The sequence below is a fragment of the Cololabis saira genome, chromosome 24, assembly GCF_033807715.1.
Source record: "Cololabis saira isolate AMF1-May2022 chromosome 24, fColSai1.1, whole genome shotgun sequence".
Taxonomy (NCBI): Eukaryota; Metazoa; Chordata; class Actinopteri; order Beloniformes; family Belonidae; genus Cololabis; species Cololabis saira.
Window position 1 is genome coordinate 6,809,619 of NC_084610.1, and position 26,935 is coordinate 6,836,553.

Here is a 26,935-nt window from a genome sequence, read left to right on the forward strand (position 1 = left end):
AATAACTATTATACAACCTTAGTCTTTTTTGGGAACTGTTGTTGTTATTACATCAATTTTTTTGGTATAAATAGGCCATATACTGTAGCATCTGTGAGTATTAGGAGGTTTAAGGGATTTAAAGATGGTAATCCTGCCAGAAAACTGTACATTAATACAGTAAAGACATGACAGCACAACTATAAATCCACAAGAGATTACTAGTTTGTCCGTCCAATTTGAGGATTTTAAATTGGTGTACATCGCAAATGGTAATTCTTTCTATTCTTAATCTCTACAGTCCACGTTTTCTCTAAAAAATTAAGATGCCGTTTGTGAAACTGGCACCCTTCCTTCAAATGTAACCAAGCATAAACCTTTCTTTTGTTAAGTTTGTGTTCTAAATCTGTTTCTATAAATCTCAGTTTACAATTAATGCGCTTCTGAAGACCATTTACACGCTGACAATGAATCAAACACGATCCCCCACGTGGTGAATAAACGTCGCCATGTCGAAAATAACATGTTAACCAGCGTGACGTCACCCCCACGTGGTCTGTCGGTGGGCGGGGCTACTATAGGATGTCTATAGGAGGCTCGTCTGCTGGGCCAATGACAAGCTTCATGTGAACTCTGTTTACATTATAATAAGCTGTAGGCATGACTAATGAAGTTTGGCAGGGCTCAACTAGAAAGGAAATAGGTCCATTTTATTTGTTTACTTGGTCTACTTGTGTTCAACCCCAGTTTTGGCTCCATTTGATCACTTAAATTATAGGCACATGTTTTAGGAATAATTCTGACTGAAATTCAAATCAAATTGTATGCACGGTGATATCACAGTAAATTCAGGTCCACACCTACTATAACACAGCCAATATCAGTGCACCGTTAAGGATGCACCGATCCTCTTTTTCTTCCCCAATTCCAATAGTAATACCTGACATTTGAAACTCATACCATCATCAGATGATTTTTCTAACTTTCAAGGGGGAAAAAATTATTAAATCTAAGGCATTATTGAAGATAAAAATCAGCTGAAATGTTCTTTATAATTAAAATTGAGCAACTATGTGAACAGCTTGGAAGAAACTGGTTTTCTGCATTGATTTGTTATAAAATGTGGAACCCCACACAAAACTGAAGTGATCAACATCTTGGATTTACACCGTTGTTATATTAGACAATACTTGGCCTGATATCCAATCATAATATTGGGATATCTTTTAATATAAAATGTTTTTATTTTAAACTTCTCAGCATTACTGTAAGTTGGCACCAGTAAAGCAAATAAGATTCCTTGTACATTTCTTGCACTTGGCAATGAAGGTGATTCTGAGGGTGATCAGTTCAATCTGTGCTCCACATCGCTTAATTTGATTCTTCTTCTTCCCCGAACTGAGACCTCGGAAGAAGTTGCATACTATAGTCTTGAATCATGTTAAAATCCCAATACTGTGGTAGCCGTTCTCTTCGCGCAAAACCTCCGTGGGTCAAATGATTGAAGATGCATGTAAAAAGTCATCAATGCTTTGAAAAAATACTTAAGAGTCCATCTTTTTCTTTTTTTTTTGTTTTTTATTTGAGGTGCAACTGTCTAGTGCAATTGTTACGTCACATTTGTGATGGGCTGAAGGAACGTGCACAAAACATGAACATACTTCTGCTAGGCATTTCCTTTCCTTATGACAAGAGTCTCATCTCATTGTATCCAGCGCTCCAGTCGCACTACAAGCAATTCACACAACTGTCTGTACAAAAGACAAATTAAAATAAAAAAAGATTTAAAAAAGAAAATAAAAATGACAGTTTCACACACATATAATTACAGACATCCCAAATGCTAAGAGTACAGATCATAAGTGAATCTGAAGCGACGGCAGAGGAGAGTTCAATACAGTACGAAGCAGAGTGTCACTGCAGGAGACAGCATCTAAGCGTCGAGGTAAACGATCCTCTTCTGTTCCCACCCTGAGTTATGACATCACAGGTAGCTCAAAACCTGGCAAAACCATAGATATATATACACATGGATAAAACAACTTAAAAAAAGCTTCATATATGCATCTATGGTTAGAAACCAGGCACTTGGCAGAGGTTAATTGGAAACTTGTCATCTGTACAAAGTTCACTACCTACAAACAGTCATGTTCTATGTATTCACCTTATCGTTGTTAAACCATTTGGATATCAACTACATCAACGAGCAAAAACAGAAACGGACAAAGAGCATCTCTAGTCCCCCTTAAAAAAACAATACTGACTCACTGCATGAACATGTTAATGCTCCATCAGAGAAAGAAAGGTGAGTGTGTGTTAAGGGTGGGAACGTGGACCTCGAGAAGAACACCAAGTTCTCAGAGTGAACAATGACGCGCAGCTAATACAGATTTCCTAATTTTATAAGACTGTCGAGACTCTCGCTGTCTGCCGATGCTGTGAAGGTGCAGAGCCACAAACCTCCCATTCAAGGCGAGTCTGCAGATCGTTTTTTTGTCCGTTATAAAGTCTTTCTGCGTCATCTGGAAAAAGTGCAAGAGGACAAAAACAAAAACGGGATGATGCAGAGTAAAAATGGTGTGCAGGCGGAGAAGTTTGAGCTGCAGAGGAGGTGAAACAGCGTTTTCCACAGTTCACACAGCGAGGGATTCAACGGCACTGAACATGACGTGCTCCTGATTGGCACGCCCATCGTGAGCGAAGCAAGGGGTCGGATTTCGCTTCCCGCCAGCTCGGTCCTTCCCGGCAATATCACCAAGACGACAACCAGCACGACAAAGGCGATTGTCTGAAGCAGGTAGTAAAATTTGCAGACGAAGCAGGGACATACACACACTTACACACACACATACGCACAAACACACCGGTGCAACTCCAAGTCTTTCAGTTAAATTAAATGTGCAACAAAACAAAGTTGTTTTCCGGGTGAAGTTGAAGTGTGCGCTTGTCCGAAAGGTTGAACAGTCGGTCTTGATGATGTCAGAGTCCGTTCACAGAATGGCGAGACTCCAACCTCCTCCTCTTCCTCCTCCTCCTCCTCCTCCTCATCTTCTGTCTTCCATCTCCTCTGTCCCTCATCCTCACCGGGCTCTCCAGTGTACAGTTTCTGTGTTACGCTGACGTGCCGGAGTTCTGTGTGGAGGGAAGGGCTTGCGTGTTTCCAGTCAGGGCCGGGGGCTGGGCGGTGCCGGTCGGGGAGCCGCCGGTTTGGACCTGTGCTTGGAACTGAGCCATTTGCTCGGGGCTGGCCAGGTTCTTGAGCAGGTTGTTCTCCTGCTCCAGCTGAGTGTTGCGCTCGATCAGCTCCTTGATCTGCTCCTTCAGCACCTCCACCTCCTCACGCACGGCGTACATCAGGTGGCTCTTCACCAGGTCCTGAGAGAAGGGGGAGGAAAGAGTCAGTGAGGGGCTTCAATAATGCAGCACGTTTCCTTTGCGGAAATGAAGGACCATCTGGTTGGGACTGTGCGTGAAACAGTTCCTTCATGCTAAACATACTTATATATTTCAAAGTAAAAGTGAACTAATGTCTATTGCTTGTTTGGAAAATATTTATGTTAATCAAACTCATTTCTTTCTAGATTAAGCAATATAAAGAAAGCGGTCTCTACCTTTATCTAGTTTAATCAAAAGAAACGGGAAGATTTGTTTAAATACACATGTAATTTCAGGGCGTTACGTTTGGGCTCTGGAGGTTTCCTGTTTGGAAATCATCTTCCAACCAAATTCATCCAGAGGAAAATCAACAGATCAATCAATCTAACAAGGAAACTGCAAAAACGTTAAATAAAAATGGCAAAAATGTTTGCCGATTGCAGTATGTCAAATGTGAGCATGCTCCTTTTGTTTTGTATTATACATTTGTTTTGTATTATTGTTTTGTAATTTTCAAGTCGTCTTGAATTTTACATTTTAAAAATAATAATTTCAACAAAAAACAGTCAAACGAAACAGTACAGAACAACAAAGTCAATGTTTTTTCACAGATTTCAATCAGGTGTGTGCGTGTATGAGTGCACTTATGTATGTATGCACGTGTGCGGTGTGTAGGGGTATGATGGTGTTCTACCATGATGTTTTTTTAAAAGAGAGGAATGCAGCCGAAAATAAATAAGTAAATAAAGCTAAATAAATAAAAAGGGTTTACAAGGGGGAGTCATTAATGCAGGAAGAAAATTAGACTGAAATTAAAATTCAATTACTAAGAAATCATTATCTAATAAACACTAGTGTCTGAAAATCGTGCCTGAGGGGAAGTGTGTGACAAAGAGATGAGGTTTAACTCTCATCAATCTGGCACATGCCAGAGTTCATAGTACAAAAAAGCTGTACTGAAATACATTTTGAGATTATTCTCATGATGCTGAAGCAGAGCCATCCTGCTGAAGGGGGATTTGCTTGATAATCTGAGCATCCCCTCCTCCGTGGACCTGCTCCTCCTCCTCCCTGCTGCCCCAGCAAGGGAACAAAATGTTCCTGCACCAGCGAGGGCGGAGCCAGCGGCCGCACAGTTATTTATACTGCGCGGAGGGGAGGCTGCTGCCTGCCTAGCAACACCATGGAGGGAGAGGGCTCCGAGCATGAAAAAAGGAGGGACGAGGATAGCGTGTGAACCTTAGCCTGTCCCACATCAAGTTGCCAACCAGCCCGATGGGTCACCGGCGAGGCTCGGGTTGATTTCACCTCGCAGGTGCAGAAACCTGCAGAGCTGCATAAACCTGCAGAGCTGCATGTCCGCATGCAGGCAATAAGCACATTATCCTCCTCATTCATTCATTCATTGCTCAGAAAGGAGCTTGCACGAAGTCTCCTGCTTCAATAAAGCACTATCCTCTAAACACCGCTTAAAAGTTGGTGTAAAAACAGACAATAAGAGCAGGAGGAGCTGCTGCAGAACTAGTCCACATCGGTTCGGGTTACATAACACCAGGGGCTCCACATACAGTAAATGTACAGCATGCCAGCCGCCTATTTACTAACAATGCCTGCTTAAAAGAGGGGTATTTCGGACAGGAAAAACTCTTACCATTGCTTGTTCAATCTTGTTGTCGATGGCCACCACACTTGCACCCGAGGAGCTGGAAGAAAGGAGAGAAAAATCAGCCTCTTGTCGCCTGGATGATGTAACATTGATGGACACTGCGGCTGATGTGGAGGTGCATTTGATGGAAATGGGGATCTCTCTTCGGTGTCTTTAAAAATATTCAAGTTATGGCTGTCTCCCAAATAACAAAATGTAGAAATAATACGAATAATGTCATGAGGGGAAAAAATAGGACGATTGATCGGTGTGTGCAACAAAGCAAACCTAACCAGGATCGATACAACAAGCTTCGACTTTGATGCAGGAGAATAAATGATCCAACCCGTCAGCATCCACTTGAAACTAACTAATACACAGCTACACATTCAGCAGACATTACCTATTGTCAACCTTGACGGATGTGCTCTCCTTCCCGAGCACGGAGGACAGAAACGATATGGAGAAATTCCTCAATTGACAAACACCCAGGTCCATCGCCACGGTATAACATTGGGAATTCATGCTATTCCGCCCATTAAAACCCCTGAAGGCGGCCGGACTGGTGTAAAAAGTGGACATCCAGCGCTATAAAAGTAGAAAAATGGCGCATTCTTGTGCTCCGCACGGCGGGTCTCTCCCCGGGCGCCGCGCAGCTTGCAGCCGGGACACAGCGCACAAAGACTGGGGCGGCGGGCTGCTGCTCCGCGCTGCTCCACTCCCTCCGCGGGTAATTCATGCAGGAAAAACAGCGGCTGCTGCCCTGCCATTGGTGGAGAACAGCCCTCATCTGCATAATACATGCGTCAGCTTTGCTGCTGGGCCGTCTGGGACTGGAGGAGAGGCGGGTCATTATAATAATCCATGCAACATCTCTCCACCTGCCGCAGCGACCTCTAGAAAAGCCGCATCCAGTTTACGGGAAATGGGACCGCTTCAATTTATTCTGGACTGACTGTAATTTAAGAGATTACATTATACTATACTCAAACTCCATATTCTTATCAAGTCTATCCTAAAACACAGACGTGTGTTTAGAAAAACAAAAAACTAACAACTTTGGGTAACCAATAACAAGCCCTTAGGTGCAACAATATCTCCCCCTATCGGCCATAAGTGGTAACGCTCCGGGGGTTTACCCTGCAATAAAATCTGACCTCAGTATGGTCCAGATAAGGGCTGGGGATCGATTCAAATGTCAAGAATCGATTCCGATTCTTAAGATTCACAATCGATTATCACGATTTGATTAGATCCGATTCCGATATCGATTTGGGTTAGTGTGTTAGTGTAATGTTTTTTGAGCTGTTACCTGAATTTTATGACTGTGTAGTTATGCAACATATTAATACTAGTATTATATTGAGATTCAACAGCAAATATCGGCCGCTAATGACAGCTGCAAGGACCAATCACTGGTATAAGATTGGGAATTCATGCAATCCCGCCCATTATGCTGATAGAACTGCTTTCAGAAACATTGTGTGGGGCAGGATTATCAAAACAGATCCAGGGCAGCAAACAGAAGCAAAAAAAAACAAAAAAACATAGCACTAGTTATTCTCGTGTCCAACAAAACATTCCTTTTTTGGGCATAAACAAAGAAATACCAAAAAATAAATAAATAAATAAATAAATAAATAAATAAATAAATCGATCTTTAGACATATGAATTGATTTTTAGGAATTAATATGAGAATCGATTTAAAATATGAAAATCAATTTTTTCAACACAGGGCTAGTCCAGATGTTAATCGACCCATGACACCAGAGTAGCATGTGTAAGAAACTTAAAACATAAAATGGTTTACTTCTTCTTCTCCTTTTGGCTTTTCCCTTAAGGGGTCGCCACAGCGAATCAGTTGCTGCATCTGAGCCCGTCTTCTGCATCCTCTTCTCTTACCCCAAGTACCTTCATGTCCTCTTTCACTACATCTATAACCCTCCTCTTGGGTCTTCCTCTGGACCTCCTGCCTGGCAGTTCAAAACTCGGCATCCTTTTACCAATATATTCCCTATCTCTCCTCTGGACATGTCCGAACATCTCAGTCTGGCCTCCCTGACTTTATCTCCGAAGCCTCTAACACAGGGGTCTCAACCTCAAATTGCCTTGGGGCCACTGCAAGTATTGTCATCTCATAAGAGGGCCACTTCAGCGTTCACAAGAAACAAGATGACAAGAAAGTGCAATGCGTCTGAAATTTTTACTTCTTTTTCGACATGAACAACTTCAACAACTTTTTACATGACATACTGAACAGCAAAATACAATTATATAATTTTTTAACAGGTTTTTTAACACAACAATTTTTTAACAGGTTTTTGAACACAACAAAATAATTTTCCCTTACTTTGAATTATCTTGCACACCTTACTGAAACCGAACAATCAACTAAGAAATGCAGTCACATTTGTACATTTGTACCTCTTTTCTATTTTTTGCCAGACACTACACAGCGCTTCTGCTCACACAGATGAGCTACATTTGCCCTTATGGAGGTCGCAGTTGAAACCCTGAGTACAGCTTCAAGATGGGCATTACTAAGCCTGGACCTGTACTTGCACTTATTATAGTTCATAGTTGAGAAAAGTTTCTCACACACATATGTGCTCCCAAAAAGACATAAAACCCGACTGAATACTCTGGAAAGCTCTGGGAAGGATGGACCTAATTCCCTCAGAAATTGTCCAGTCTTGTCTGCTTCTCCCTGTGCATCTCTGAATTTATTTTTCAGTGCACCGTTGCACTGTAAATCAATCACTTCCATTTGCAACACACTGGGGACACTCTCCACATCAGCTGAGAAGGGGTCTGCAAACAGCTGGAAAGTGTCACGATGTGCCTTAAAGTCGGCAAAGCGCAGGTCAAATTCCTGCAGTAGGCTTTCAATAGCAGAAGCATATTCATCACCACTGAATGCTGCACCCTCCTCCACAAGACATCTGCATGTGTTGAAATGACTGAGGTTTTTCGCAGGAAGCTGAGTTTTCCATAGTTTCAGCTTTGTGGTGAAGGCTTTTACACTTTCATAAGCTGCTGTGACAAGCTGACCAGGGCCCTGCAGCTTCAGGTTAAGGATGTTTAGCTCACGTGTGATGTCCACTAGGAATGCAAGGTCCATGACCCATTTTGGATCATCTAATTCAGGGACATCCATTCTGCCATCATCCAGGAACCTCTTCACCTCTGATCTTAACTCAAAAAATCTTTTGAGCACATTTCCTCTGCTAAGCCAGCGCACCTCAGTAAAGTAAAGCACATCACCATATGCTGCCTCAATTTCCTCTAAAAAGGCCTGAAACTGTCGGTGCTGTAAGCTCCTGGACCTAATGTAATTAATACATTTCAGGACAACGGACATGACATGTTCATATTTGAGGCATTTGCTGCACAGCGTCTGTTGGTGAATGATGCAGTGCAAAACAATTGCTGGATCTGCATTTTCCTCCGCTAACTTTCTCTGCACCAGCGCTACCAGTCCGTTTTTTTGACCTGTCATTGAAGGGGCCCCATCAGTGGTAACGCCCACCAGTCGCTTCCATGGCAACCCAGCGCGTTCCATCGCGTCACACAGAGTCTGAAAGATGTCTTTGGCTGTAGTCCGTCCGTGCATTGGAGACACACTCAGTAACTCTTCTGTCACTTCGAATTGTTCATTTATCCCCCTGATGAAAATGGCTAGTTGAGCAGTGTCGGTTTTATCTGTGCTTTCATCAAGCGCCACGGAGTATGCAGTGAAAGCGCTAGCTTTTCTGCGTAACTGCTGGTAGATGTCACTTGACAACTCGCTGATCCGCTCTGCAACGGTGTTTGCCGACAGAGAAATATTGCTAAACAAGCTCGTCTTTTCCGGACACAGGACATTAGCAACTTTCAACATGCAGTCCTTCAAAAACTGTCCTTCGGTGAATGGTTTTCCGGATTTGGCAATTAATTCACTCACCACATAACTGGCTTCAACAGCAGAATCAGCTTCCTTCTTGGCTTTATGGAACAGATTTTGCTGAGATGACAGCCCTCTCTGTAGCTGCATTGCTCGTTGATTCCTCTCATCTCCCTGGAACTTCTCATACTGTTCTCCGTGTCTAGTCGAGTAGTGACGTTTGAGATTATATTCTTTAAGAACAGCGACTTTTTCCTTGCATATAAGACAGGTCGCATTTCCACTGAACTCCACAAAAAAATACTGCAATGTCCATCTCTCTTGAAACTGTCTGTGTTCATCATCCACTTTCCTTTTTGCTTTTGAAAAAGACATCCTTGTTGTTAGCAGCAGTTAACAGACACAAAATCCCGCTCTCTACATCAACACCTGCACGCTGACCTTTGACATAATCTTTGACCCGTAGAGTGACCCGTAGAGCCCTGCGCGGGACCTTTTTTTTTTTCATCCCGCGGCGCGCTTCTCTGACCATTAAGCCGGATTTATGGTTCCGCGTTAAATCGACGCAGAGCCTACGGCGTACGGTACGCGGCGACGCGCACCGTACGCTGCCGTTAGCTCTGCGTTGGTGTAACGCGGAACCATAAAGCAGCCTACAGCCCGCACCTGCAACGTGCGTGTTACACCGTCACGCAAAACTCGGAGAATTCGTGCCCCCACAATAATAGAGGTGCCTGGATTTTTTGTCTTCTCCCGTCCCACAAAGAAATGTCCCGGACAAATATAGGCTATCTGATTTAATGTTAACATGATCATCATTGTGGAGCTTGATGGATAACCTTTCGCGCACGCATCAATTGAGGCCGGTACGGTCTCTTTTCTAAGAGAGACCTGAATAAGAAACATGATAGTGAGAAACACACAACACAATACATTTAAACATGACTTCGTTTTTATCCAAAACTTTGCACCATCACACGGCACATACAAATGTCAAATAAACAACATGAAAAACTGCTGATATTAATGTCGCAGGTATTCTGTTTGAAAAACTAAAAATAAGAATGAAAATATTCAGCAACGCCTCTTTAGAACCTATAACCTAATTAACAAATGGCAACAACAGCTGTGAGTGGTTCGAAATGTAACACTAATAGCTAAATAAATGACAATAAAATAAATAAAAATAAAATAAACAATGTTAACGAATGAAACGAATAATTTAACAGATTAATCACTTGGCCATATTACTGTGGAGGAAGAGAATGTTGCTGACCGACTGAGGTCCCGATCCCGTGCGTCTCTCCTCCAAGTTGCGCCCACAGACACTAAACGCCCTCTCTGAAGGCGCACTGGATACGGGGACACTAAAAATGAAACGCGCCAGCTTTGAGAGCGCAGGGAAGTGCTCTTTGTTGAATTCCCACCATTAAAGCACAATGTCTGGGTCTGGGTTATCAGAGAGCCGGGAGCTGAGATATTCAGACATTTCATCATCAACCGGTTTTTGTGCTGAAGCAAAGGACGCGTAGTCTTCCCAGTCTGCGAATCGGTCTGTGCTTTGCTTTTTAGTATTATATAATTGATATATATATATATATATATATATATATATATATATATATATATATATATATATATATATATATATATAAATAAATATGGATTCATAAAATGGCTCATGCATTTTCTGTTTTTATAAAACATACTGTAGCTAAGCCAACGCTTTAAGCCACTGAGGTGTATTTCAACGGAAGAACCTTTTTGATGCGCTTACTTTTAATATGCCAGGTGCATGATGAATGAATGTCCACTTAAACTTTCTTTGCGATGCACAATATACATTTATTTTACACTCACATAGTCCAGTTTGCCAGTTACAGACATACATCAGCCCGGTACGGCATGTCATTCCGTGCGTATACGTGCGTGCGTGCGTGTGGCCAAAAACTGTTTCCTCCAGTCGGAAACACACCTGGTGAGCCAACAAAGGTTCACGGACTAAATAGGTTTCGCCATCACACTGAAGCCAAGCACCTTGTAATCTGCGTTTACACATACATTTAAACACTTTGTCTCGTGCATCTGGGGGCTTCATCCGTAGCAGTCGCATTTTAGGAGTCAGGAGTGTTGCAATCTGTACATCATGGGGTAATGCAAATGTGTCACAGGTGCCCATCAGTTCTTCCCGACGCGAGGCACAGACATTGGCGACTTCAGAGAGCAAGGGCTCGGGATGCTGCTTTGCAGTGTTCAGCGAGTCTCGCGGACCACGGCAGTGGAAGTGATGCACTGAGTGGAGTTGTCGGACTCCAGGTCATTAGTAGCATCCTTAAATAATTTATTCTGTAGGCCTACATTTTTAAAAAAAACGTGTTTTTATTTCAATTTTATACGAAGAAGGTAATTTAATTTGGTATGAAACAACTATAAAAAAAAAGGTAAATGGAAAAAATAGTTTTACGGGCCAGATTACATTACATTTTTGACATTGGGTGCGGGCCGGGGGGAGGGGCAGCGCGGGCCGCAAACGGCCCGCGGGCCGGGAGTTTGAGACCCTTGCTCTAACATGTGCTGTCCCTCTGATGACTTTTACTGTTCATTATTAACCTTTAGTAAATGGATAACCCATTAATCAATGTTTTGTTTCAGCAGGTGGAAAATACCAGGATGAATGACAAAAGGGATCTTTTTTTATCTTCTGAATTTACTCTTAAATTAAAATACAATTTGACTGTTGAGTAGTGGAGTGATTTCATTGCTACAGCAACAGTTTAGATAAACAGCACACAAAGAAAGGGAAGTACATTTAGTTTGCACAGCTGGATGTCGAGATAAAGAGTGAAACTAAAAACACCTCCCCAACAATTAGGCTGCGGTTTTATTTTCTCAATCCTGACCACACGTACATACATCATTTTAAACTGACCTCCAACTGCTGCTCATTTACACCAGCAATAAACTTTGCCTACAAACAGAAGAAATTAAACAAATTTCCAGGAGCAGTGCATCTGAGATTCCCTCAGACGTGTCAGGCCCGTGTGTCACCGTATGAGTTAGTTTTATCATGCGACCACCTGTAACCTGCCACTATATCTGAGTTTTACTTCCTGCTGGTTTGTCATTAACCCTGGTCAAGGAAACATTTGTTTTTTGGGGGGGTTTAGAGAACTGGAATTAATCTTTTGAAGGACTTCTGCATTTTTATTTCACAGGAGCAGAGTCTCATTTCATATTGATGTATGCTTACGTTATGAAAACAAACTGATGGGTGGAGGAAAATGTGGCTTATGTTGGCCTCACTGTACACATTTAATTTTATCGGGATTGGAGTCTACAAGCGGAACATTTTGATGAACTGGACAATCATACTTGACGGTTGAAATTGGGGAACGAAATGTAAACAAAGAGGCAGGATATAGTTTTGAACTCCTGTGAATGAACAATCAACCACACCTTCCTGCTTTTACACACTGGAGCAAAGGCGAGAACATGATGTCCTCCAAGTCAATTCCTCCAGGCAACGGAGCAGGAGTCTGAACACGCCGAGGTGTTGCCGTTTGATGCACGCAGGGATGGGAACTACATAACCTGCACGTGTGAAGTTTAATGGAAGCATTTTTGCACATCTTGTGCCGAAATAAAAACCAGACAACACAACTGAAAGCAACCAGAACGGCAACAACAACCACATGTCATTACAAAGCCTTTGTCTCATCCCAATCTAACCTCTGGCACACAGACTCCAACGTGACAACACCACAGCCATGTTACCTCTTCAGATGCTTCTCCAGCTCCCAGAAGAACAGCTTTAAGGTCATGGCGTCCCGGCCCTGTGCCGCTGCTCCTGCCCCAGCCGGCCAGCCCTCTCTCTCTCATGGATGCCCTCTGGCTACAAGCACACCCTGCACCACCACAAACCCCCCACACCCAAAAAAGCTTCCCAAGACAAACGGCACTGCCGACACTGCACCCTTGGGCCCCGAGCCCCTGCTCCCCTACAGATGAGGGGGCTTCATGGAGGGGAGCCTGAGCAACAATGGAGCCCAGGATGGAGCTATGGAGGACTGGGATGGGAGAGGGAGGTGTGTGTGTGTGTGTGTTACTTCTCCCGATTGCTTCCTTACGAAGCCTGAACCACATATAGACTGCGAGATGATTGGGTGCATGGAGAGGAGACATAGGTGGGGGGGGTGGTGATGTCACTGCAGAAGGAATCACGTCACCTTCCCTTGTGTTGTTATATAAACTGTATGAAAAGATTAGAGGGATTCGTCCAATAGGATGAGCTACTTTTGACCACACACCCCGCTGGTTGGCTCATGGTTACTTAGAAGCTGCCACCTTCGTTCTGCAGCTTCTGACTCCTTCACCACTTTCCTGCTCACTTCCTGCAACATCATGTCTGTAAAAGTGATGAAAACTTGATGTCTTTACGCTGAATGCTCCAATAAATACACACCTCCTGCATTCATCACACTGCAGAGAAGTGTCTCCTTCTTATGTTGTCTTGGGAGGCATGTGCAGTGTTGCCAAAAATAAAATAAAGCATGACTTTAGCAACCCTGTCACTCCTCATCAGTCGATGCACACTGGACACACACCCTCGCAGTATGAGTCTCCACATGAGCACGCTTCACGTGTGCTTTCATGCTGGAAAACCCTTTCCCACTCAGGCGCGCAGAGTCCACACTTGCCTCTGAACAAAGGGGATCAAAACAAGATGGCAAGCTAGATGACAGATCACACAAAGAGCTCTGAGAGAGCACAACATAACTCTTCAGCAACTCTGGAAGTCAGCAGCAGAAAGAGTCGTATCATTTCTTGACCAGAGGGAGAGTGGAGAACAGAGAGGAGATGCTGCTCGAAAGATGTCGTGCAGTTGAGGAGGGACCACAAAATGGCGGCACACGGCACCCACCGACACCACCGCAGACGCCCATGCAGTAAAGCGAATGACCTCATTAAGTGAAAGTCAGATATGCTTTTCTTCACTCTAAGTTTCGCCAAGCTCTTAAAACGCCAAGTGACCATAAATGAGAGCCCTGAGGCGCCGAGGTTAGACAGCGCGGGAGCTAATAACCAACCGCTGGGACTAATTTTATCAGCTTGAACTTCCTGCTCAAACATTTCTTATTTCACTTGACAACTCTTCAAACATCATCTGTACATGGTGTACCTGCAGGTCTGGGGTCAGTGTGCGCATGTTCACTTGGAACAAAAGGCTGGAGACTAGACTCAGGGAAGACACTTTACTTTCAGCCAATCGCTGAGCAGACCTTGCTCAGCCAATGACGGGCGACCTGGAGATTGTGATATCACAGATGGCATGTTTCCATTTGTTGTGATGCGCAAACACCCCAAGACTGACCCATAAATATGTTTTCAACAAAGAGGTGCCATCTAATCCCACTAAGCATTAGTCTGACAATAGATAGATAAAAGGGAGAAGTAGTGCTCCTCTGAACCTTTTCTTCTGCATCATTGGTTCCACCATCCACATGGTGCACAGTATCTTCACCAGTCTTGAACACAACCATCATATCTAATTTAGACTTCATGGTACGTTGTTTTGCAGCGCTGAGATGAGGAGCACAGGGCGTTGGAGTCCATCTAAGCCACACCCTACGGAGCTTACATAAGGGTGGATGCGACTCCACAGTGAGGCAGCAGCTGATGTGAAGAAAAGACCAGATGGTGTTTACGTTGTAGTTAAAAATATAACATTTAATTCCAAACAAGACGTGAACTATGTTTAAGGAAAGTGGCAGCTATATTTAAATCTCAAGCTTGTAGCTTTAGGCTCTTTGCTTCTGCACGACAGAGCCGACCAAACGGTATATTAAAGAATCTCGACAGTTAAACCTCGGCCATGTTATTTGTGTTTTGAGATGAGGATCATAAAAAGCAAATCTGTTAGGGTTTAACCGGGAATCGAACGTCTATCTTAACAACGTACAAGAAGCTTTGTTCTACTGTTTATCTGTAGGTTTGTGAAAGACACTGAAAGGGAAACGAATGCAGAAAGAAGATATCTTTCAGCACTTTACTTTCTCGAAAAGAGACAAATCAATAGTAGCAGTAACACATTTTCCCTCCATCTCCATCTTTTTTATTCAAGTTCAGTTTTCCAAAAGAATCCAGCTGAGAGTAAAGTACACCATCATGGTTTGACAAAAACAGAACCATGACTCAAAACGGACACAACGACGATTTATGTGAACACGTGCAACAATTTCATAATACGACATCACAAAGTGATTAGAGGTTCAGTTGAGAACACACATAATCAATAAAAGTGACCTCCACATAAAAGCACAACACAACTGGAAACCAATTACAACGCTTTCAGATCAAATCTGGAAGGAACTGTAGCAAATTAGTCTTGTTTTCTCTTTTCTATGATCATCTCTTCTTCTGCTCTTAAGTCGGCTTCTCTCTCTCTCTCTCTCTTTGCATCCCTTTCTTTTTGTCCTCCATTGGTTTGCATGCTGGGCTGTGATTGGCCCGTCTCCTTTTGCATCACTTCTCCTCATGAGCTCGTCTACATGGGTCTGCTCGTCCTGTTTGTGTGGTCTCGTGTGTGCGTGCGCACACGTGTCTGGATGATGTTTGCAGACTGGCGAAATCCGGTTTGGGAGGCTTTTAACCGGCCCCCAGCCAGCAGAGAACCAAGACAAATTACACAGTCAGGCAAAGGAAATGTATTTTAACTTTCCAAATTTGGATGAAAACTGGCAAGTGCCTTATAAACATTTTTCCCTTTTTTGAAAGTCCACAGTTGAATCTGAAGATGCAATGGATTCAACATTCTCAAGGCCTAATTCCTTATTAGGTAAAGTGAGTGGATGCCGCTTTCAGAAGACACCCTTCTACCTGTTCACGGCTGACAATGATCTCCACTGATTATTGAACAAACACAGACAAACCAAAGAGCATGAACGCCCTAACAGGTCTCATAGCATCACAGGGCTGCGGCTCCGTGGAGCGGAAGGGAATTGCTCTGCCATGCACGCAATGCCTTACATAACCGGCCTCTACGAACCATGAAACAGAAAGAGAACTGAAGGAACGGGACACCTACCAAGCTCCGATAGAGATTGCCTTATTCACTGGGAAGACACGCCTTGTTCTGATGGATAAAGCATTAAGTTTCAGCAATCATGCTCCATCCGCCTACGTCTACTATGAAGATCTGGCATTTATAACCGAGATAAAAATAACGCTGAGATTCAGCTTCTACGATAAGGGAGGAACAAATGTCGCCTTAAAAGGCCAAAAAGGTGATCTCATCCAAAAAGACTGCAACTAAAGATGACTTCAATTATGGTTTAATTTGCTCATAAATTTTCCAAAGCTCAAATAAATGTTTATTTTGTTTAACTAACACTCCAAAATCCTGGGATAATTGGTTCATCATGACAACAAAGCAGATGACAAAAATACGGGCAAATTGAACGACGGTTAACCAAAAAAATGAATTAAAAAAACCCCAAACATTTTCAAGGCGCACATAAATACACTTTCAGCCCTTCTTCAGCGCCTTTAGTCCCTATAATCAACGCCTTAAAATAAATATTATACATGCAAATATTACACAACTGTTTGACAACATGACCCCCCCGGTCACATGAATCACTGCAGTGTTTTTAAGTTTTCTCTGTCAATGAAAACAGCCTGAAAGCTGACTGTCTAAACAGGGAGGATCGTCACAGCAGCAGTCGAGAAACTTTGCTCGAGGCTCTCTGCGGCGCGCGGCTTCATGTGGTGATCTGATTGTCTTTCAACAGTGGGAAGGGTCAAATCCGACGTTTAAGAATCACAAATATCTTTACTTTTTCTCTGTGAAGTCTCTGGTTTACCAGGAAGCGTCTCTTTCAGGGGGAATAAATGTTCTTCTTGTGCAAGTACTGCAACGGTCACGTTACTGTGTGTACGTGTGTAAAACTCTGCTTCGGAAGACGGCCAATGGCAGATGGAGGAAACTGGCGTGACTGCAGACTTTCATGTCCATCTAGCCTCCGGGTCGGAGTGACGCATGTCTGGAGCAAAGCTTTTACTTTGATTTTTCTACTCGTAATAGGCTGAGGATCAAATATGCATCTGTAGCAGCTTGCAGGAAAACATTACGGCAGACTCAAACTACAGCATGTTTTGAAACAATCCCCCACAAAAAACGTGGGTCTAAATCGTAACGTGCACATGTTCAAGCTTCAAGAGGATGTAGATAAACAATTAATTTTATTTTTTCTTTTAACTTAGCAATGCTGACTAGTTCAATATATGGCATGTTTATTCTTCTAATAACAATTAAAAAAAATACATTAATAAAAATAATGCATAGGTTTTATTTAGTTTCTCAATCAAAAGGGCCAATTCAATTTGATATAAAGCTTATAATAAAGCATAGTTTTCTTAAAACTCAATACTTCTCCAGGACTACCGTATATGGCAACAATACAATGACATCAAAAAATTAAACTAGATTAACTAGCTCTCAAGTATGCAGCATATAATTATACTGAATGGATCATTCATCACCTACTTTTATGAGACGTTTTCCAAACCAGATAAACTCAGTGAACTTTGAGTCCTGAGGGTGCTGAGTGAAAAATGATAGTCAGTTCATATAGAAATGTCAATCTCTCTCAAGAACATTTCACAAATAACACCACCGGAGCCAAAAACGCCTGCAACTGAAATGTTTTCTTCTAAAATCAGGAGAGACATATCTTCGGTTACGCTACAGTCACGTAGTCACAATACTTGTTTTCTTCTGTGGCCGATTTAGAGAACAGTTATATGATTGTGTTTTTGCAGCTTAATGAAAGATTTTTTTTTATTTTTTTAAATGGCAACTTTGTGAAGTGTCTTCAGTATGTCTGTCAATTTTGTTCCTGTTATGTTTGCAAAAAACTACTATAAGCAGTTTTCCCTCTTTCAACAGAAGCACAATTTACCAAAGCATGCAGCAAAATCTTACTGAATTTGCATGAACTTGCCATTTTGAACAGAAACCTATAACTTAACTCACAGGCTTGAATATGTTCTCACATTTATCTCCTGTCGAGTCAAGGTGTGATTTTGAAAAGTTGACTGAGAGAAAAGCCTGAGGGTTGAAGGGACGTGACATAACACCTGCCGGAGGAATGATCCTGACACAACCAGTTAAAATCTGAATGACACCTCTTTTCTTTCCCTGTCTTCCACTTACTTCAACAGGGTGAAGGGAAGAAAGACCTCAGTACCATTAAAAACGGAAACACGCCGAATACCATAAACCGCACTGACAGCTGAAGCCATAAACGCTCCTCCTGAGAGACGCGTAGAAATGCATGGATGCACGTTACATCGTCGTAGGCCCGTGAGTCCATGCTTGACCCCGACAGCTCTGCACGTGTGCACGAGGCGAGCTTATGTGAAACCCAAACACCAACGTGAACTGTGTCTGTTGAAGCTTGTAATCACTTGATGTGGCTTCAAGATTTTGGAACTGACAGAAAGCCTCGAAAAACATTAATATGTATAAAAAATAATCTGCACATGTGTGACATGCATAAATAATTAAAGTGCAAGCCTGTTAAGATGAAGGACTGGGAAAAACTAACACTACATCTCAACCCCTGCCAGAATATATATTAAAATTACCCACTGGCTGCAGGTGGCTCCTCCGAGCAAGCATTAAAACATTTTTCCACACCCATTACTGGCAGCAAGCACGGATTCCTCGTGTTTTCATAACTAAGAGGTCTTTGAAACCCTTCATTAGTTCTGGATTCAGTCCTTGCATGCAATAATGACATATCCACTTAACTGCAAGCCTGTTTTTCGGTCAGTGATTTTCAAAGAGCACGATATTGTTACATAAACAGCTGTCACCTGAACTGGGAGGATTTATGGGCAGTGACTGCCACCTTGTGGGGAAAGTCGGTACAACAGCATGACAGGAAACAGTTGAGTTTATGCTTGTGGTGAAGCGGAAAGGCATGTCACATTAAATTAAGAGACTACTTTAACAACCTTGAGGAGAGATTTATGATTGTTGACACACAGGAGATGCCGCCCAGTAATTTAGAGGCATTTCATAATGCGTTGGTTTCACATAGCTGCTGTCCAGCCTACAGGAATAACCACAATAAAAAGAGCTGCTACAGACTTAAAATATTACATTTGCCGACAGCAGCACTTGCATAAAAGCAGGTTAGGAGTCTGCAGAGATTTTAAGCTGAGATATGAAGAAATCTTGGAAAAAAAATTGATATAAATTGAAAATTAACTTTAAAGCCACTCGATGTAGCAGTACCACTTCTGGCCATATGGTGGCAGTATATCTCAACGTTCACTTGTTAGTCCCTGGTACAAAACATGACGAACCTGTAGTGGCACTTCAAGATGTTCTGGACTGTCCCCACTGGCGAGCACAGCACTGTTAAGTCGACATAAGTCGATTTTGGCTTTAAGTAGCTTTAAGTCCGACAAGACACGTTATTGATTAGAGATTTTCCGATACAACTTTATCCTTTCAGATACTGATTTCGACACCTTTATTCTTTATTAAAAATTTAGTTACTACTAAACTTTAATGACAGTCAGGTAATGTCCCTAGAGTAAGTCACTCTTCATTTAACTGGACAGTAACTCAAAATGTTCAATTCAATGGCAAATTCAGACACTTTCATGACTGTCAGAGGCTGGTCCTCCAGGACATTTTATTTTCTCATTACTGCTGCGGCTTTCTTCGTGGAATTTCACATGTTTCTAAAAAGAAAATACCAGAGGGCTGCTGAGGTTTCTCCGCCTGCCCCTTTCACCTCATAAAGTGCTTTTAATTTCAATCACATTTGAACAAACGCCTAAAAATACCGGCTTGAGGAGAAGAAATTTAATCCAGAATCTGCTTCACTATTGCAAACCTGGTTACTTCAAAAACTCAACGTGTCTGTTGGATTTTATGCTTTAATCTGATCAGCCTGCATTTATTCTTGCTGCACACTTTGTTAGTCATGTTTGAACTACAGGAGCCACCCAATATTTCTATCAAGGGCTGTGTTCTCATGAGCAATGGTTCCTGTTGTCATTGTATGAATCACAACTGATTGTTAGTTAACTTAGTGGCTCAAATGGTGCATGTCATTACACTTCTACCTCCTCAGCGTTTGCAGGGACATGTAGGAATCCCTGGCACCTGGAACTGAAACTGAAGTGCCTGTAGTAGCAAAAGCTGAATCATGAATGAGTAAAACCACACACACGGTGCCTTACAGATGCTGCTCTGTCATTAAATCATATGAACAAGAAGAACGCCACATCAAAGCCATCAATCAACTTACATAGAAAGACTTTAAAAGGAGCTGAATCATTAAAGCACAAAGAACATATGCACTCCCACAAGGATGAAGCTCCAAAGAAACTTTTTTTAAATATAATTCTCTTGAATATCAGAAAATAAAGACTGGTCTTCTCCTTTTACAATATCAAGACGGTAAGCCCCCTTTAGAGCAGGGTAATCTAATATTCTCTAGTTTGTTCAACAAAGGGATCACTGATCCCTTACATCTACCTCTGGCACCCTGTTACCTCGTAAAAGTGCTTTTAGTTCTTCTATAGTCACTTCATTATCAATTCAAACGATGATCACGTGACTCTTCAGATGTTTCAACAGATTCAAGAGCTGCCAAACAGATGAAAGTTGACAAGCACGCCTTAGGGATATCACGATGAAATAAAACTCAAGATAAATGCTGCCGACCGGTTTCACAGGCCGGTAATCAGCAGACTGCATTGTGTACTTTTAAAACTCCCAAAAAATGCCCTCACACACATAGATAACCCTTTTTAAATGCACCTGAAAGATTATGACAGTAGGTATTTTGGTTGTGAAATGCTTTTTACCTTCAGAATTACCACATGTCACCCTGTGATAAAACCATCGAAAGAAAAATGTTATTTGGGCTAGTTGTTTGGGTAAAACACTGATGATTTGAATAAAATATTGCACATATAATAATATATTATTCTAATATCAGGACTTCAAATAATACTAAGCTGCCTCAAACTAGGTCTAAAAAGGACTATTTTATGAAATGCATGCGTGTAATTACAGTTATGACTTGCAACAGTACGCTGCATTGTGAATTATCTCTTAAATATTCACAAAGTCACACTTCCTTAGAAGCCTTTGCAAATGAGAAGGATACAGATGACAGGTGAATAGTCTGCTGTGGCTTTTATGTGGAGGTCAGCAGAGTTTCCCTTCCGCTGTGAACTGCCACTGGCTGATACCCAAATATCAGTTGACACCAACGGGCTGTAACTCTGTCCTGGGAAGCACGAGGACCCACTGAGAGCCCCGACTAATATCCCTGTCCTCACTGATAGGTATGAGAAACCTTAGTGGGGAGGTTAAAAGAAACAAGCAGATTCCTGCAACGCTTGCACTCTCCCGTCCCCGTTTTAAAACCTTACAGCAGTCAAACACACGGTTGTGTTAGGTCAGGTGTTTTAAAGTCTCGACAGCTACAACATACTGCAGAGCCTTTAGAAAGCCAAACTGGACTCAGACAACAAACAGTTGCAAGTAATATTGTCAAACACATCAGAGTTGATCTCCATATAAAGAGAGAAGGAGTTAAAAAAAAGGATAAGTCACCATAAACAACCTTACACATTAAACTCTGGTTTAGTACATTTCTTCCACAAGAAGCAATTGCTTTGATAACTATTTCATAATTTAGAAAAAGGAGTTGTTAAATATCACTTAAAGAAAGATTGTACCTGTCCCTACAAAGCCCTTCACTCATTAGTAAATATTAGGTATTCACAACTGATGACATGGAAACGGACTCCGTTAACACTGAGAAGTTAAATTATACAAAGAAAGAAGAATGAGAAAGAAAAGGGGTAACAGAGGAAGATAAGCAAAGGAGACAGAGAGCAGAGACAGTGACAGAATAACAGGGAGAGATCATAATTTAGCTATAAACAAAGGAGACACGAAACGAATGTCTGCTGCTTCAGGACAGTAACCGATTCACAGCAGGAAAGCAGCCTGACCCACTGACACTTGAAGGAAGAAAAAACTTGCAGAAGAAGGCATGAAGAGGCTATAGAAAACTGCAACGACCGCACAACACCAACTGGTGACAAAAGCCTCCACACAGACACAGTCCCGCTCTGTATTCTGCTGCAAAGATGACATCATATTAGGCCTTCATTTAGAGAACCCTCCACCTCTCAATTTAATGGGCTAAAGTATGAACAGCTAATTATACAGAAACAAACACCAGTAGTCTTGTCTTTTACTTTAAGCATGCTCTGCAAACTATCTATTTAAGATACTTTTTCCAACTTCTGCTGTGCATTTGCTGCCGAAAATCATATAAAAGTAAACGTTTGTACGAACATATATTGATATTTCAGTTGTGGGTGTTTGGGTGAGGCTGACTTGTCAGTTGAGCTTCCTCCACAACCTGGAGGTATTAACGAGTAAAGCAACACGAATCTCCTGCTTAACAAGAATGCAGGACTGCAAAGTGGAAACGCCACACTGCCTCCACAACAGTGCTCCACTTCTCTGTGGCAAGGGTTTGTGGGATTTATGCAACTTCTGATCCTGCAGACTCTGAAAGACATGGAAAGTTTTTCCAAAGGCATCGACCCAGTTTTGACCAGCCTTGTGTTGTCAGATCACCTACAACTGAAACAGACACCTTTGAGCAGAGCTATTATACATGCAGCATGCATTTGCATAAAAAAAGTTAACTTTCCAATAAAATAATAATAATAGTAAGCTGAGAGCGAGAAAGGAGTGAAGATTGAAACAACTGTGGAGGGATAACATGAGGCACAACCACCACGAAATGTGTCCCTACTGACACAAAGATTATGGAGCTGAATGTGAGAAGATTGGGGGTCGTCAAGGGCAGAGCATCTGCTGAGTCACCAACTCCCCATAGTGACTCAGCAGCTCCACTTCTGAGCCAGACATTGATGTTTGACTGCAGCAGTGCCAAGCGAGCTGTTTTTTAACTCGTTGTGTTCTGTACACTTTCGAGGAGTCCTCAGAAGGTCGAGCAAATGTGATGTGGCATGTGTATATCTGAATTATCATACTGCTGAAATCATGTTTTCATTATGCGACAAGAATATTTCTTCAGAACTAGAACTGAAACTGCATTTTATCTTTGCTATGCCTAAAAAAAAAAAAAAACAACACATTTTTAATTGACTTTATAAACAAAACAGAGCATTGTGTGGTTCTAGAGCTGGGTATCGATTCAAATGTCAAGAAACGATTCGATTCCGATTCTTAAGATTCAGAATCGATTATCACCATTTGATCCGATTTGATTCGATATTGATTTGGGTTAGTGTTGCCTGGATTATATGACTGTAAAATGATTGAAATAATAATTTCACAATAATTATTGTGAAATAACTAAGAAATAAATAACTCAAATAAGCATTTCAATATCCATTTAAAGTGCAAAAAAAGAAAGAAAGGAGTAAACAAGGAGTAAACAAATTATTTTAGCTTATCTGATTTATTCTGTCACCAGACACACAGCTTGCCATGAAGCACCCGGCATTTTTCAGGTATTTCATGACAAACCGTGTCCGATAACAGAGAAACCAAACAAGCTCTAGTAAATATAGATAATATGAACTTCATTGAACTAATATAACATTTAGAAATTTAAGCTAAAATGTCCAGCATTTTCTCTAAAAAATAAAAGATCAAAAAAAAATAATCAATCTTTAGACATACAAATCGATTTTTAGGAATTGATATGAGAATCAATTTAGAATCAGAAAATCGATTTTTTTTCAACACAGGCTTATGTGGTTCTTACCTGTCTTCTTCTCCTTCAGCATGCTGACTCCTGAGGCCTGCAGCAGCAGCAGCCATGATGGCACTGGCCTCAGCTGACATCCCCATGTGGGCCAGGGTTCCCACCGCGCTGCTGCCCTCCGCTGACCCCTCTCCACTTGCTGCCATGCCCATCCTGGGCAGGCCCAGCAGGCCCTGGTGCTGAAACAGAAGCCGCTGGGCGCTCTCCAGCTGTGAAGTTCTTGCAAAGCTCCCTCCTGCAGGGACGTGGCTGAGGTGTGTGCCCGAGGTGAGGAGAGGCTGAAGGTCAGCTTGCAGTGCAGTCAGAGGCATGTAGGGGCTCCCATGGGGGGGTCCAAAAGAAAGTGTGCCAGTAGAGCTGGGATGGATTTGCGCCTGTGGATTAGGCTGAGGTTGAACTGGGAGGGTCTGCGGCTGCACTGCAGCAAACGCTGCTGGAGCAGGTGGAGCTACCTGACCCTGATGTGGCAGCTGCTGCTGAGTAATGCCCCCCGGCTGCTGCGCTGGAACCGGCGCAGGCGTTACAGAAATCCCGGTTGTTACAAGCGGAAGTGGAGGCTGGACTTGGGTCTGGAAGGGAGCAGTAGGCTGGATGAAGTCGGGCTGTCGGACACCTCCTGGGACCATAACCCCACCGGCGTGGAGCTGAGGTGCAGCATAACCTCCTTGGGTTTGGCCCTGCTGTTGATCCATAGCGTAAGGAATCTGCTGGGGTATCACAGGAGCCTGACTTACATCAGTATGTGACGTCATCTGTTGCGTTGCTGTGTGAACAGTAGCAGGAGGCCCTTGTTTCTGCATGTGTGTTGCTCCGACAACCTCCTGGGGAGACGCGTAGCTCAGAGTAGCAGCTTGTGTCAGCGGCTGTGGTGGGCTCTGCATGGCTTGTGGACTGGTGAAGTCCTGGCTTGGTGTCTGATAGGGCTGCAGCGTGTGAGGTGGCTGCACGGCAGGTATACATGGACCAATTCCAGTGTTACCCGCTTCAGTCTCTACAGCCAAGTCCACAGCTTTTGGTGCTTCAGATGGAGGCGGCTGTGGAACCTCCTTTTCGTAGTATTCTGTACAAGTCCATCTTCCTTTGCGGAACGGCTCTGAGTTAGTGTCCAGTTTGACCACCCTAAAACGAGAGCCGGGGGCTGTTATAGAATGGGTGTGCTGCAATTGACTGCTGGGGGCCGCAACAGGCACGCCCGTTCCTCCTCCAGCAGAAGCCGCTTGCACAGTTGCATTAGTGCTGTCAAAACCTGCAGGCCCCGAGGGGGGAACTGCTGCAGCAGGGACAGCGGAAACACTAGACATCCCAGGAACGTTCACACTGCCTTGCGCACGTGCATCAGCAACAATAGGGGTTCCTTGATGAGCAGCCACCCCTGCAGCTTTTGGGTTATCCAACACCGGTGGTAGCTGGGATTGGCCGAGCCCGGCTGGGCTGGAGCTTGATACGGGTGCTCCCAGAGCAGCTGGTGGTGATGGTTCACCTCCTCCCAAGCTGTCAGAATGATGCTGGAGGGCCTGGCTCTGCTGCTGAGGGTAATATTGATGTTGCACAGTCCCATTCACCAAAGAGGAATGCTGCTGCGACCCCTGAGCCATAGCATGAGGCTGCAGCGGCTCATTGGGCGACACTAGTCCAGGTGTATCAACACCATGGAGACTGTTTAAAGTCTCATCAGAGGAGCTTCTCTCCGGCACGCCTGTATCCGTGGCCTTGGACACGGAAACATCCAGAATATCAGAGGAGGACAGGTCTTCAGTGTGAGACTCATCCATGTCATCATAGCTCTCAGTGTCATCAGCCAAACTGTTATTGCCGCTGATCTGAGCAGAGGTGACGCTGGTGATCTGGAAGCCGCTCTTCTTCTTCACCTGAGTGCCTGCCACCTGTGGCTGGTGATGGAGAGCCGGGGAGGAGGACCCCGCCTGGGCGGGGGATGCAGCCTCGTCCGCGGCTGCTGCGCCGGCTCCTCCGGCTCCGCCGCTGCCTCTCCGGTAGTGGAACGCCGCCTTGCGGCTCCCTCCGCCGGGCTGCTCTCCAGAGAAGTCCTGGTGGTGCATCTCTGCAGCAAAGACGGTTTCTTGGCGACGATGGAGCTGCAGACGATAATCTAGCTAGTAGCTGGCAGCGGCTCGCTGGGTCACCTGCAGTACCGCGATACTAACCAGCCATAGGTGACAAGTCATAGGATTTACGTGCTTTACAAATCAAGCTCAACGCCTGCACAGCTGGGGAACAAGCTCAAATGCTTGATCACAGTCCACGCTCCTATTCTCAACGTAATTATTAATCAAAAATTAAAAAAATAATGACCAAACCAGTGTTTGGACGCTGGGGAAATAAATAAATACTGCGAAATGCAGCTATCTAGGTAGCTGGAGCCGTGTTGGGTCACCACCAGCGACTATTACAGACACCTACCTGCAACTTTAGTAGCTTTTTATTAAAGTATAATCACAAACGTTTAAGATGCACGGTTGCAGCGCGGGTAATTATTTTAAATATAAATATTTTAGCTGGTTAACAGCGCAGGTGTATTTTCCAGGGCGGCCGTGAACGCCTCTTAGCTGACCCGTGTATGTCGCAGGAAGTCGGCCGTCGCATCCAATCCCCGCCGATAGCTGGAAATACAGTGTTCAGTCAGTGTGCTGCTCTGTGGGAATAATATCCGTCTTTGTAGTGATGAAACGTGCTGTCTAAGTCCATCTCGGTGAGCCCCGTGTTTGCTGTATCATTGCCGGTAGCGGCTTGTCAGTCTGGTCTGGAGGGAGGAGGGCAAACACTGACGCGGAGCATGCGCAATGCGATCCAGTTTTTTTCCTAGCACATACACGCAACGTTCACGACCCTACGATCGGATCGGATTTAGCAACGTCTGCCACCTCAATCCATTTTTTAATGATCGTTATCATACATTTGTTTTTAAATTAGTGTGCTTTTCCGACTTGTTTTCATTTGAACATTTTTCATATCGTGTATGCAGGTGGCTGAGATTTTACACAATTTTTAAAGCTTAGAAAAAAAAAAACATGTCCGCCAAACAGGACATTGACGTTACACACTTTCCAATCAGAACCTGAATGCAGCATGAAGCTTGCGTTGTGTTTATCTTTTTTCTTCTTCTTGGAACAGACTCTTTGGAAATGCTGCTATAAACGGCCTGTTCAAACAGCGTCGTCTTTACTTTAAGCCTGCCTGTTTGT

General features: G+C 43.3%; 1 protein-coding gene across 3 annotated transcripts; it reads right to left on the reverse strand.

Moving 5' to 3' along the window:
• Positions 1–1,542: 1,542 nt before the first annotated feature.
• zgc:65895 (uncharacterized protein LOC393546 homolog) lies at positions 1,543–26,513 on the reverse strand. Of its 3 annotated transcripts, none has more exons than XM_061715366.1 (3): positions 23,736–26,513; positions 5,006–5,057; positions 1,543–3,354 (listed from the first exon to the last, which is right to left on the reverse strand). In XM_061715366.1, exons 1-3 carry the CDS (start codon positions 25,790–25,792, stop codon positions 3,091–3,093), a joined length of 2,373 nt encoding a protein of 790 aa, XP_061571350.1. In that variant the 5' UTR covers positions 25,793–26,513; the 3' UTR covers positions 1,543–3,090. The 3 variants fall into 3 exon arrangements, with proteins under 3 accessions (XP_061571350.1, XP_061571352.1, XP_061571351.1); XM_061715368.1 differs by lacking the exon at positions 23,736–26,513 and adding an exon at positions 12,658–12,980; XM_061715367.1 differs by lacking the exon at positions 23,736–26,513 and adding an exon at positions 5,403–5,746 and having other exon boundaries at positions 1,544–3,354.
• Positions 26,514–26,935: the final 422 nt, after the last annotated feature.

Bases quoted from the DNA above. Each gene is read 5' to 3' on its own strand.
- zgc:65895 (XM_061715366.1), bottom strand. From the start codon at position 25,792: ATGCACCACCAGGACTTCTCTGGAGAGCAGCCCGGCGGAGGGAGCCGC. The intron at 5,058-23,735 runs GTAAGAACCACA...CCTTTCTTCCAG, and splicing joins GCTGAAGGAGAAGAAGACAG to CTCCTCGGGTGCAAGTGTGG. The intron at 3,355-5,005 runs GTAAGAGTTTTT...CCCTTCTCTCAG, and splicing joins ACAAGATTGAACAAGCAATG to GACCTGGTGAAGAGCCACCT.